At 45.6% G+C, this 10,698-nt stretch overlaps 2 protein-coding genes across 2 annotated transcripts; one reads left to right on the top strand and one right to left on the bottom strand.

The window, feature by feature from the left end:
- Positions 1 to 4,019: 4,019 nt before the first annotated feature.
- LOC119655831 (CD2 antigen cytoplasmic tail-binding protein 2 homolog) lies at positions 4,020 to 5,378 on the bottom strand. The gene is made up of 3 exons (XM_038061939.1): positions 5,155 to 5,378; positions 4,904 to 5,099; positions 4,020 to 4,844 (listed from the first exon to the last, which is right to left on the bottom strand). The coding sequence occupies exons 1-3, from the start codon at positions 5,280 to 5,282 to the stop codon at positions 4,146 to 4,148; spliced, it is 1,023 nt and encodes a 340-aa protein (XP_037917867.1). The 5' UTR covers positions 5,283 to 5,378; the 3' UTR covers positions 4,020 to 4,145.
- Positions 5,379 to 5,388: 10 nt separating this feature from the next.
- On the top strand, positions 5,389 to 10,493 carry LOC119655832 (UPF0235 protein C15orf40 homolog). Its single transcript, XM_038061940.1, has 2 exons — positions 5,389 to 5,712; positions 10,247 to 10,493. The coding sequence occupies exons 1-2, from the start codon at positions 5,498 to 5,500 to the stop codon at positions 10,449 to 10,451; spliced, it is 420 nt and encodes a 139-aa protein (XP_037917868.1). The 5' UTR covers positions 5,389 to 5,497; the 3' UTR covers positions 10,452 to 10,493.
- Positions 10,494 to 10,698: the final 205 nt, after the last annotated feature.

The following is a 10,698-nucleotide window of genomic DNA, read 5'->3' as shown; positions in this document are numbered from 1 at the left end:
CAGATCTGGTAAGATTGCCATCAATCCTGGCTGAAAAACCAGCTGGGAGAACTTTCCAATAATTTACTTATATTGGCCACCTAAAAGGCCACCAGGTACCGATAGAGATCAGATGATGTTGATGATATGAACCTATGGGGCCGGAGAGACCATGCAGGCCGACAGTGTCGTAGGTCAGGGCAGAGATTTTGTCCTTAGGTACGGGCCAGGCCATGGAGAGCATGTGATACACAAACTGGACGCGGCGTTTGTACCCGAATTCGACAATCGTACTAAGCTTGTTGAGCTGTGTGGTTCCGTCTGGCGCTCGATGATAGCCGTCTTCAGAGTTGAGTACTTGTCTTTGTTTGGTGGCAAATGGATAATATCTGGTACATCCGAGATCGTGTCTAGGTCCAGGGTGGAAATCACCAGGTAGCCGCTGTTCCGCGTTGGCACGCCAGAATGATGGTAGTTGCATTGACATCGCTTGTGAGCGCTTCGAATTAATGTGTTTTACAATTCATTTTGGGCATAGAACAAACGCGTGTTTTCCAGCAAGACAATGACCTCAAGCATATTTCAAACTTAGGACCCTAATGTTTATTGCATAGTAGAACGCCCAGGGTCGACTTATTCATTAACGCATTAACAGCGCTAGACCCACTTTCGCTGCCGTGTCTAAAATCTGGAAATCTAGTTATCTCAGCACTACGATCAAGTTGAGGCTGTTCTGTGCTTGTGTTCTTTCTGTATTGCTATATGGGAGTACCACATGGAAAGGGAACTCCACTGTTGCCTAAAATCTCCAAGCTTTCGTCAATACCTGTCTGCGTCGTATCATCGGAATACACTGGCCTGACACTTTCTCAAACCTGGACGGTGCACAGGTTTGGCACTCGTACGCGATGTGATCGGAAGACGGAAGTGGCAGTGGATAGGTCACACATTAAAAATATATGATTGCCTTTCCCTCCTATAGTACGCCAACCACACTTTGGCCCCACCGCTCGCGCTCACCTGAAAAGCACTTCAATACAGCTAGAGTATAATGTTTGTACTGTAACGATCACTCAACTGTGCTAATTAGAAATTAAAACTCAACACCGTCTCCGCATTGATTACGTGATAATTACCTCGTGGAGAGCGAGACTTGCTGAGACTTGGAGAAGGACGTTATTTTCATAATCGTTCTTAAATGAATGTCGAATGTCCTCCGCGGACCCATGGCCGTACCTGCCCGCTTTCCGTATGGCACGGACGTATCCCAAAGAAATGCAGTTCCTGTAAATCTTGACAAGTTCCTTTTGGTTACCTTTGTAAGACGATCTTGGGGTTCGGAAACTTTTATGCGGAAAAGCTGATTATAGCCCAGCCTATTTTATCCCCGGTAATTACCGATTTGATGGTCTCACACGACTAGGGCTACGTGCCCTCTAAACAAAACTCTGACTAACAGTTCTCATCGTAGGCGGGGAAGTGCGTCTGAACCAGCAACTTTAGGGTTTCACCAGAAAACCTCGTCCAGGAATCTACCAACTTTTTAAGAAAGTATGGGCCTCTATCATTCTGAGTCTCGCAGAGTCGCTAGTGTTTTCAATGTTCTAACAATAGTCGAACCAGGACCTCTCTTGATATTGCTGATGGCCGAGTAATACTTCTTCAGGAGGCCCTTGTATGTATTGCTGCGAATAATTGTGCCTGTAGCAAATGTTGAAGACCACCTTGGTCTGCTTCCTGAGGCTGAACAGATCTTCATTCCACCACGATGGTATTGTTTTGTTCCTATATTTAACAGGGCACGAGAATCTGTCTTCTCCAAAGCACCAACTCTTGACTGTTGTTCATCTGTCGTACCCCAATCTTTGAAAGGGTTGGAGATCTCTTCAGCGAGGTCTAGACTGAAAAGTATCCAACTATGATCTAAAATAATCCTCAGTTTCCCACCCTGGAAAACCCATTGTCGTTTATCCATCAATCAAGGACTTCCACCCAACCGTCAAAGTTTTCTGAGCTGGGCAATTGGAGCCTTGGTGTAATGCCCCTGTTACAAACCGATATATTTGTGTTATTAATAAATTCAATGCGTGATTCACCTCTTTCTGATTTTCGAGCTGCTCCATAGCGTATGCCTTGTCAAATGCTGTAGTTCTCCTGGCGGAGCTGATCGGCCGTGAGCCAAGGAGATATAGTAGTATGCTACCAGCTGCTCCAGTTTGATCACGGTTAGGTCGCTGAAACTCAGGTCCGCCTGTTCCAGCCACTCTCCAGTTATCCGGAGCAGAAATGGCTGGTTATTCACTTGGCGTTTCTCATTCTTGATAAACCGTTCATGGGAATCTTGGGGGCGAAAGGTTTGGACGAGCTTGTTATTATCGGTCCACACCTCTGGTACCAATTTGTTGCTAGTGGAATTGCCATCTACCAACGCCACACGTAGGTGACTTCTGGTCAGGATGCTGAAGAGTTTCGTAGTTCGTTTCTCGTGGGTCGGCTGTTTACCTGAGCTACCTTTTGTCCGTAACCTTGCACACTTTGCCCCATCTGTGTTGCTGTTCGACTCCAGCTTGAGATCGATTGAATTTGAAAAGGATGGGCCTCGCCTTCTACTGGTTTACAAGGCGTTCGTTGTAATATTCTTCGACAATCGGCTAGTATTTAGCGAGGTCTTTTTCATCTCACTCGTCGACACTATTGGGCTCCTTATTCTTCGCAATCTCGCTTAGAATATTTATGCCCTTTTGGTACTGGCTAGTGAGTAGAATTTCAGTGGATCTTCGCTCTTTTGCTCGTGGCCCTCATTGTTGTAAACCCTTACTTTTGGGGGATTGTCGATGCCAATGGTTTTGGATTAGGAGCATTAGGGCCGATACTTGCTATACCTAGCTCGACGGAAGCAGTTTTTCAGCTGGAAATCTCTCTGCTAAGGCTGGAATCGATTGTACTGCCCTCGAAGAATACTGTCTACTAGCAGCTCGTCCTTCGATGATGCGTCTGGCATCACCATCTCTTCTTTTTCCAAGTTACCTTACTTAAAATTGAAGGCGCTCAAGGAATTCAGAGCCCGCATACTAAAGATTAAGCCCCCCATTCGCTACGTCACCAGTTTCATCTCGACTTGGGGTCTTATTAGTATCTTTTCCAATACAGATTGCTTCGATTCATATCCCCACCATATCCGCTTGTCCCTACCACACGACCAGCAGGCAAACAGATACCCTATACACTCTTGGCCCGTCCGAAGATGGTTTCCATCGGTCGCCGCACGCCCCAGCAACAGAATATACCTTGTAATCGTTTCCCGCTCTCTGACTTGGAAATTTTATGAAGTTGTAAACTGTGTTTATGGAGTACTCTATGATATGTACTATAATAGTTGTTTCACAGTTTTCCTCTTTTCCTTCCTTACTTTTCAAATGAAAAACAATGTTTGCCTGGTCCCATTTTTAATAATTCTATTTAAAATTTGAGTTGGAATTACTTTCTACCAACCCTACCCTTTGGTGGGGTATAACGCGCCAAACACAATTATGCAACTTCCCCCATGACTTCCCGACACGCCTACACTCCTTCTCTACTGTGCCCTTACGGCGAACCACTTGTCGGTAATCTTGGGAGAGTGGATTCTACCATTTGGCCATGGCGCAAAGCAATTGTCGCCCCTCCTCAATGTGTGACCTATCGACTGCTACTTTCGCATTCCGATTACAACGCATACGGGTTCTTCGTTTGAGATAGTATCAGGCCAGTGTACTTCGATGATACGGAGGTTTGGAGCTTTTGAGTAACAGTGGAGGCCACTTCCCATGTGCTAGTCCCATATAGCAACTCCGAAGAGACTCTAGCACAGAACAGTCTCAACTTGATCTTAGTGTTGGGATAACTGCATTTCCAGATTTTAGACAGGGCAACGAAAGTGGATCTAGCAGAGCCAAGAGTAGAGGCTAAGTTCCAAGGTGACCCCTCTCAAACAACTCAGATTTGCCTGCTACCAACAAGCTAAAATGGATCAATTCCATTTTTTCTCTCGCTAAATACAATAATAAAAAAACTTCAATTTCTCCTCATTTCACTAACTGTAAATGCAATCTTTTCCCTATCAAACAACAATACACATAAAACACATCAAATCTGCAACCCGAACACAATCTCATTCCATAGAAAAACTATAAATAAAGATCGAAATCGATTCGATTGCTGGAATAAAACTTTGTGTCTTCCCCAACTTTCCTGACAACCACTCCGTCTTTGAAGTGGCCATCGTTGCTCCAGTTCAGCATTTGCTCGGTGGTATGCGGCCCGTGGATCTCTGTATCGGAATCCTTCCATTTATATTCCCATCGAAGGACTTTTTCCTCCTCCTCCTCCTCTTCCTTGCTGTCCTCCTTCTCTTCAACCTTTGTATCCTCTGATTTTGATCCCAACTTTGATTGTTCTTTCGTCTCAAAATCATCCGCGTACATGTCGAGCTCCTGGTCAGCGTTGCTGCTACTCGCCCCGGCATTCTTTGACTTTCGATTGATTTTCGACTGGATCTGTTCGTAAGTCTCCTGGTAGACGTCCATGTTTCCCAGCTCGGTTAGGATGTTGTTTGTCAACTCGGTGAGTTTGGTGACCAGAGCGGCATTTTCGTCGACTATTCCGGCCTTTTTGCGTTTCCATCGCTCCGCTGAGGATAATTTGGCTGTGGCACCCCCTAGTCGCAGAAGAGTTTTCTTTACTGTCTCGCCAGGTCGCATTAGCTCAATTATTTGTTTGTAGGTTTCGACCTCATTGAAACGTTTGCCAGGTTCGTCGCCTTCGGAATCGCTTGAGTCGGCCAATCCGCGATTCGTCTTTTCGATGTATTTTTTGTCGGTTTTAACCTGTTCAGAAAAAAGTTAGATGTGCTCTGCAAGTCCTTAGATACTATGAAACTACAAACCTTCACCCAGTCGATGTTATCCAGCCAATTATCCTTGATTTCCTTATCTTTGTTCCATTGAAAGTGCCCTTCGCGGTCAAAGTGTCCTTCCTCCAACTCTTCCTTCATGTTGAACGGAGTGATTTTAACTTCTCCGTCCATCCCTGAGATGCCTTCCTCTTCGCCTTCGATGTCATTTTCATTCATAATATTGTATCTGACAAGATATAAACGTGAAATAGATCAAAAGCAAAAGTAAATCGCGGTTCCACCTCTCATCATCCTCGCCACTGTCTTCCTCGTCCGAATCCAATGTGTGTTTCTTGCTGGACTGTGGTTTAGCCCGCTTGGAATCCTCCATGAAATCATCCTCAAATGCCTCAGCAGCCCTTTTGGCCATCTTTTCTAGTATTTCGCGCACAATTCTTTCCAAATTTGTAAACAATTCAAGACAGAAACGAGCTCCCGCCTCGAAACGTAGTTTGACGTTTTGACAGATCACGGATTTCGTGCTTGACCTTTTGGGATGTTTTGGGGGAAATTCGAATTCGGTTCAAAACAATGGATTTAACCTGAAAATTTGACAGGCGCAGTCTAAGTGTTTGGACCGGGTGAATGCTGTCTAAATTGAGGATACAAAGTTTAATAATTATTCAAAGGAGCATGTCCAAGAAGTCGGCTCAGAAAGGAAAGGGTGTCCCACCTCCGGTTGTTCGCAATGAGTCCCTTCCCGTCTGTATGGACAAGACCGGGAACATAGCCATAAAGATCCTCGCAAAGCCGGGCGCCAAACAGAACGGAATTACAGACATCTCAAACGAAGGAGTCGGGTAAATATTGAGTTAAATTGAATACAACATTCCGGTTTTCGTAGATTTACTTCTGATTAATGGTATCACCCCGGCCGTGAGGGCGTGTAGATATTCAAAACTTGCCATTTGGATCCCAATGAGGGTTTAAGATTCACTTCACTAAAAAGAGTAGGTATGTATTCCAAAATAACACGGCCGTCTGGTTGTGGATAAAATCCGGTTCAATCGATTGCGGTGGGCGGGTCACTTAATCCGTATGGGTGAGGATGATCCTGCATGGAAAGTCCTGAGATGGAGCGGTGGCGTAGGTTAGGACGTCTGGAGTTCCTTACTAGGGCGGGCTTTGACATGATATCGGTTGTTGCGCCGTTGGTGATGAAGATGTGTTCAAAGGTGACACTCATTCACAGCCGAATCGACTGGTATCCTGCATCCAGTTACGATAGAAATCTCTCTGCCACCAGTGAGATTGAACCGTGACCTTCTGCTACAACAGCCTTATAGGATCGCTGAATATGATTCAGAAAATCGCATATTCCAGGTGATACGGGGGCTCTACGGTCCTGTCCGGCGGATATCCTTAATGTACTCTTATATCTCCTCCATAACTCCGCCATGCTAAAACAAAAATAAAATGCTGAAATCAGTGAAAGAAACAAATAAATTATACTCGGAGTTATTCCACTATCCTAAATCATACCTGATCTCTGTTGGTGACAGTAACCCCGCTGCTCTACATCACTCCGGCCCCAGATGAAACCTAGGAGTTTCAGCGACTAAACTCGGAACTGCGTTGCCCATCATACAGCGAAACGAACGTGATGTTGCTTTGGGGCGCAAACGGGCTTCCGCCTGGATAAGGAGACAGCCATTTTCTGTCCCCCAATCTCGAGCTGGAAGAAGTGTTTTCCCCGCTCGAGAACACGGTACGGGCCTTCATATGGAGGCTGCAGCGGCTTCCGGACAGCATCCGTCCTGACCAGGACGTGCGTGCACGTGTCCAGCTCCCTGGGCGCACAGACATTTGCGGACGAGTGACGTGTGGGAGGTGTAGCTTTAATGTGGCGAAGGTTGTCTTTCAACAAGCGCAGCAATCCGGAATCTGTGAGACCCGATCTCTTGTCGAAGACCGGATCACTTGGGAGTCTTGGGTTCTCCCCGTACACCAGCTCCGCGGGGCTGGCAGCAAACTCCTCTCGGTGGGTTGTTCGTAGGACGGGAGGCAAGACCTGAGTTCAGGGCGGATCATCACGAGCCATAATGGCCGCTTTCAGGGTCCGGTGCCAATGTTCTAGCATCCCATTGGATTGCGGGTGGTGAGCCGTAGTTCGCTGGCGTTTGAATCCCATGAGTTTGCCTAATTCTGAGAAAAGGGTGGACTCAAATTGCATTCCCTGGTCAGTGATGATCACTGCAGGGACACATAAGCGAGGGATCCACTCTCGACAGGGGGCTTCGGCACAAGATTGCGCCGTAATGTCCTTCAGAGGTATTGCTTCAGGCCACCGCGTAAACCTTTCGATGATTGTAAGGCAACAACTGTAACCGCTTGATAGTGGGGGGAAGTGTCTTTTCTTACATGCTTGGTGACCTTACACTTTTGTCATGCGATGCACTCTCTGGCCCAGGAGTTGCTGTCCTTATTCATGGAGGGTCAGAAGTATTTCTCGGTGACTAACCGATTTGTTGTTCTGATGCCTGGATGCGCTATGTCGTGAACCGCGTGGAACACTTCCTTGCGAAAGGTGGCCGGAATGTATGGCCTAGGTCCCTTTTCCGAGTATTTGCAGCAGAAAGAGAGGTTCGAGCCGAAGCCCATCTCCCGAAATTTATATTTAGAGTTGGATTTGAAGCGCTGAAGTACTGCGTCATCTTCCTGCACCTTGGCGATAGTCGAGAAGTCGAGTAAATTTCGAATGTTGTTAACCCCACTGCGCCACAACAGGTCCCGTGGCAGGTCGACCAAGAAAATGCATCCAATGTCGTTAGAAACAAGATGATCGGATCGAGTAACAAGCCTCGGAGACATGCTAAAGCGTCCACCTCAGTCGACGCGACAGGACGGGCCCCGGTCCTGTCGAGAAATGGGCAAGGGTTCTGACGCATGGACGGCGTGTCTGCACGCTAAATGTTGACACCCTAACTGGACAGAGGGTTTCCGTGATGCCATTAAAGAAGTCGAACGATTTGATGATGATCTGTTGAAGCTCACCTTTATATCAGCTGATCGCACTATTCACTTCTTCACCACGTACGCACCACAGACAGGTCGACTTGATGCCGAGAAAGATGCCTTATAGCCGACTATGAAAGACAATGAACGGCGTCTTGCGGTAATGAAAACGAAGATGTTGGGTTTGACTAGTGGCGTGACACGTTTTGATCACATCCGAAATGAGGATATCCGCGATCGATATCGAAGAACTGCAAGATATGCGTCTTCGTTGTTATGGCCACGTAATTCGCCTAAAGAGAATTCACTTGCCATGATTGGTTTGAACAACGAGGTCGATGGTAAGCGACCAAAAGGCCGGCCTAAACAGCGGTGGCTTGATACGCTGGATGGGGATTTAAAAGCCTCGAGAATGCACTCAGATCAGGCATTCGACAGAGCAAAATTGCGAAACCGATCACGACGAGCCGACCCTGCTTGTGAACGGGATAAAGGTTGAAGAAAAAGAAGAGTCTTATACTACCTCCCCTTGAACCTTCATAATCAATACACTGTATCGTGGGAAGCTATCAGACTCCGTGACAGTAAAGCCTTACGGCCATGTTAACATCACAAAGTACCAGGTGAACGCTGAGCATTGTCAATAAATTACGCGGCACGTCGGCGACAGGATTACATCGGTAATATAGGAAACTATGCGGGCATCCTCCAATATGATGGCCTAAATTTGTCAAGGGCGGGTGAGAACCTGAAAGGCCGCGCCTGTTCAATATCTAAAGCAGGAGATGCGATTCATCGTGGATTTTCTCTCCCCATCGCGACCTCGTGTCCGGAGTCTTACGGATCTAGACGCGCGGTTCAACCATTGTTGTTTTTCCAGTTTTAACTCGCGTGTTGGTCATTCGATAGATGCGCGTGAAGTCACATGTTTTTTCGTTCTTCAGGTTCCTTTGCCATCCCATGTGTTGGTATAAGGACACGTGTAGTTTTATCAAATGACACGTAAGGCACTGAAGCATTTAAAGGACCCCGCCCCCATATTCCCGAGCCTTCGATGGATCTTTAGTATTTGGGGAGGGAGCTTCACGATGAATTCGCCAAATTTTTAGTTTTTAGGATATTTCTCTCCTGCATATAATTTACATCGTCAAAGTTGCGGGGAGGAGGGAGAGACTCTCAAGCAGTTCCTTTACGTATGCTGGCTCTAGCTACAGCCAGGCTGAAGATACTAGGTAAACAATTCTTCTTTGGAGACCTGAAAGTCATCTCTGGTTGTAGAATAGAGACTGGCTTTGAAGATCTGGGTAGACTAGATTCTATCCCCTTGTCCTCCCATAACAGTCACGGTCCTAACAGTCACAACCGACTTCAATGCTGACATCGTATCGGGGTAGGCTTACCGTGGAGCTGCTCGAATGCATAGAGTCCATGGCATAAATCACAGCAATGGTAGCAAAATCTTGGAATTTGCATACGGCGGAGATCTGGTCATGTCGTCGAGAAATCCACGAGAGAATATGGGCTTCGCCAGATGTGAAGACATTCAATCAAAAAGATCATGTTCTCATTGAAAAGGCACCAAGCGTGGAGGATTGTGATGGTGATAACTAGCTTCTTAAAACTAGATATCGTACACCGGAAACAACAGGCCCGCTCTAGTTGTACAATTTGATTCGAAAAGATCCAGCACAACGAAATGGCATTCAAATATTAGTTTGGGGAAAAGGTAATGTCGTATTTTGTCAATAGATGGCGACACTTAAACATATCTTGTGTTGTACTTATCGCATCGGGTCATACTATACGGCGATTTGAAGACGACAGTCTGGGCTACAGGTGTCTCTTTGACAGTTTTATGGTCTCAAGTTATAGCGCGTCAAAGATGGAGTCCACCAAGTAAGAAATTTGTCATATTTTACATTTTTACTACCTGAGAGGTAACAATGCAACTGTAAAAATTCGCACAGCACAGCGTTGGTTCGATCGATTTCGTTCTGGTGTAGTGGATGTCGAAGTTACACTCCGTACTGGTAGGCCAATCGTCGTAGAAACCGATAAAATCGTCGAAATCATCCAAGTAGACTGGCATGTGAGCATTCGCTCGGTTACCCAGGAACTGGCAGAGGTATTTTACCCGGCTACCGGGTGTATTTGCAGATCTCTGATGAGTTTTGTGATGCGTGTACAATTCGATTCGCCCTCACAATTTTTGAAAATGATTAGAAAAGGTCTGAAATTAGTTTGGAAAATTCTGAATCAGGCTTACAAAACCTATATATGAACGTAATCCTATAATTAGAGCTTATGTACAACCGGAATATCAAAAAATTAATTTTCAATTCATAAAAATTAATCAAATCTAAATTACTTTATTGATAGAGTCCAAATATCAGCGCCACCAGTTGAAGGCGAAGCCAACACCGAACTAGTTAAATACCTTTCGAAAGTTTTGAACCTGCGAAAAAGTGATGTAAGCTTAGACCGTGGTTCGAAGTCCCGGAATAAAACCATTCTTATTAGTAAAGGAGTTACGACCACGGATGCTGTAATGGAAGCTTTGAAGAGGGAAGCAACGAATAGTTGATAAGTTAAATTGCAAGTGAAATAAATGTCTTTTTTGTCCTGAAATCTGGGTCTTTTAATGAATAGCAAGTAAAATGTTTTTTTGCAAGATAGTTCTCATTTATTAGAAGGTAGATTAGGAGGACGTTGATTGATAATTTTCGGTTAATGATGATCGTATATTCTCTTCGACGACTTCCCCAGGGGCTCGCTTCCTCCACCTTGAGTGAGTGAACTGGTTTTTCAAAAGATTTTGACTTTGACATTGC

Source organism: Hermetia illucens, chromosome 4 (genome assembly GCF_905115235.1).
Source record: "Hermetia illucens chromosome 4, iHerIll2.2.curated.20191125, whole genome shotgun sequence".
Lineage (NCBI taxonomy): Eukaryota > Metazoa > Arthropoda > Insecta > Diptera > Stratiomyidae > Hermetia > Hermetia illucens.
The sequence above is the reverse complement of the archived record's forward strand: the minus strand, read 5'-3'. Positions and strand labels throughout refer to the sequence as shown.

Excerpts from the sequence above, each read along its gene's own strand:
- LOC119655831 (XM_038061939.1), bottom strand. The coding sequence starts at position 5,282 with ATGGCCAAAAGGGCTGCTGAGGCATTTGAGGATGATTTCATGGAGGAT. Across the intron at positions 5,100-5,154 it reads AGTGGCGAGGATGATGAGAG|ATACAATATTATGAATGAAA; the intron begins GTGGAACCGCGA and ends ATATCTTGTCAG. Across the intron at positions 4,845-4,903 it reads ATAACATCGACTGGGTGAAG|GTTAAAACCGACAAAAAATA; the intron begins GTTTGTAGTTTC and ends TTTTCTGAACAG.
- LOC119655832 (XM_038061940.1), top strand. The coding sequence starts at position 5,498 with ATGCTGTCTAAATTGAGGATACAAAGTTTAATAATTATTCAAAGGAGC. Across the intron at positions 5,713-10,246 it reads ATCTCAAACGAAGGAGTCGG|AGTCCAAATATCAGCGCCAC; the intron begins GTAAATATTGAG and ends CTTTATTGATAG.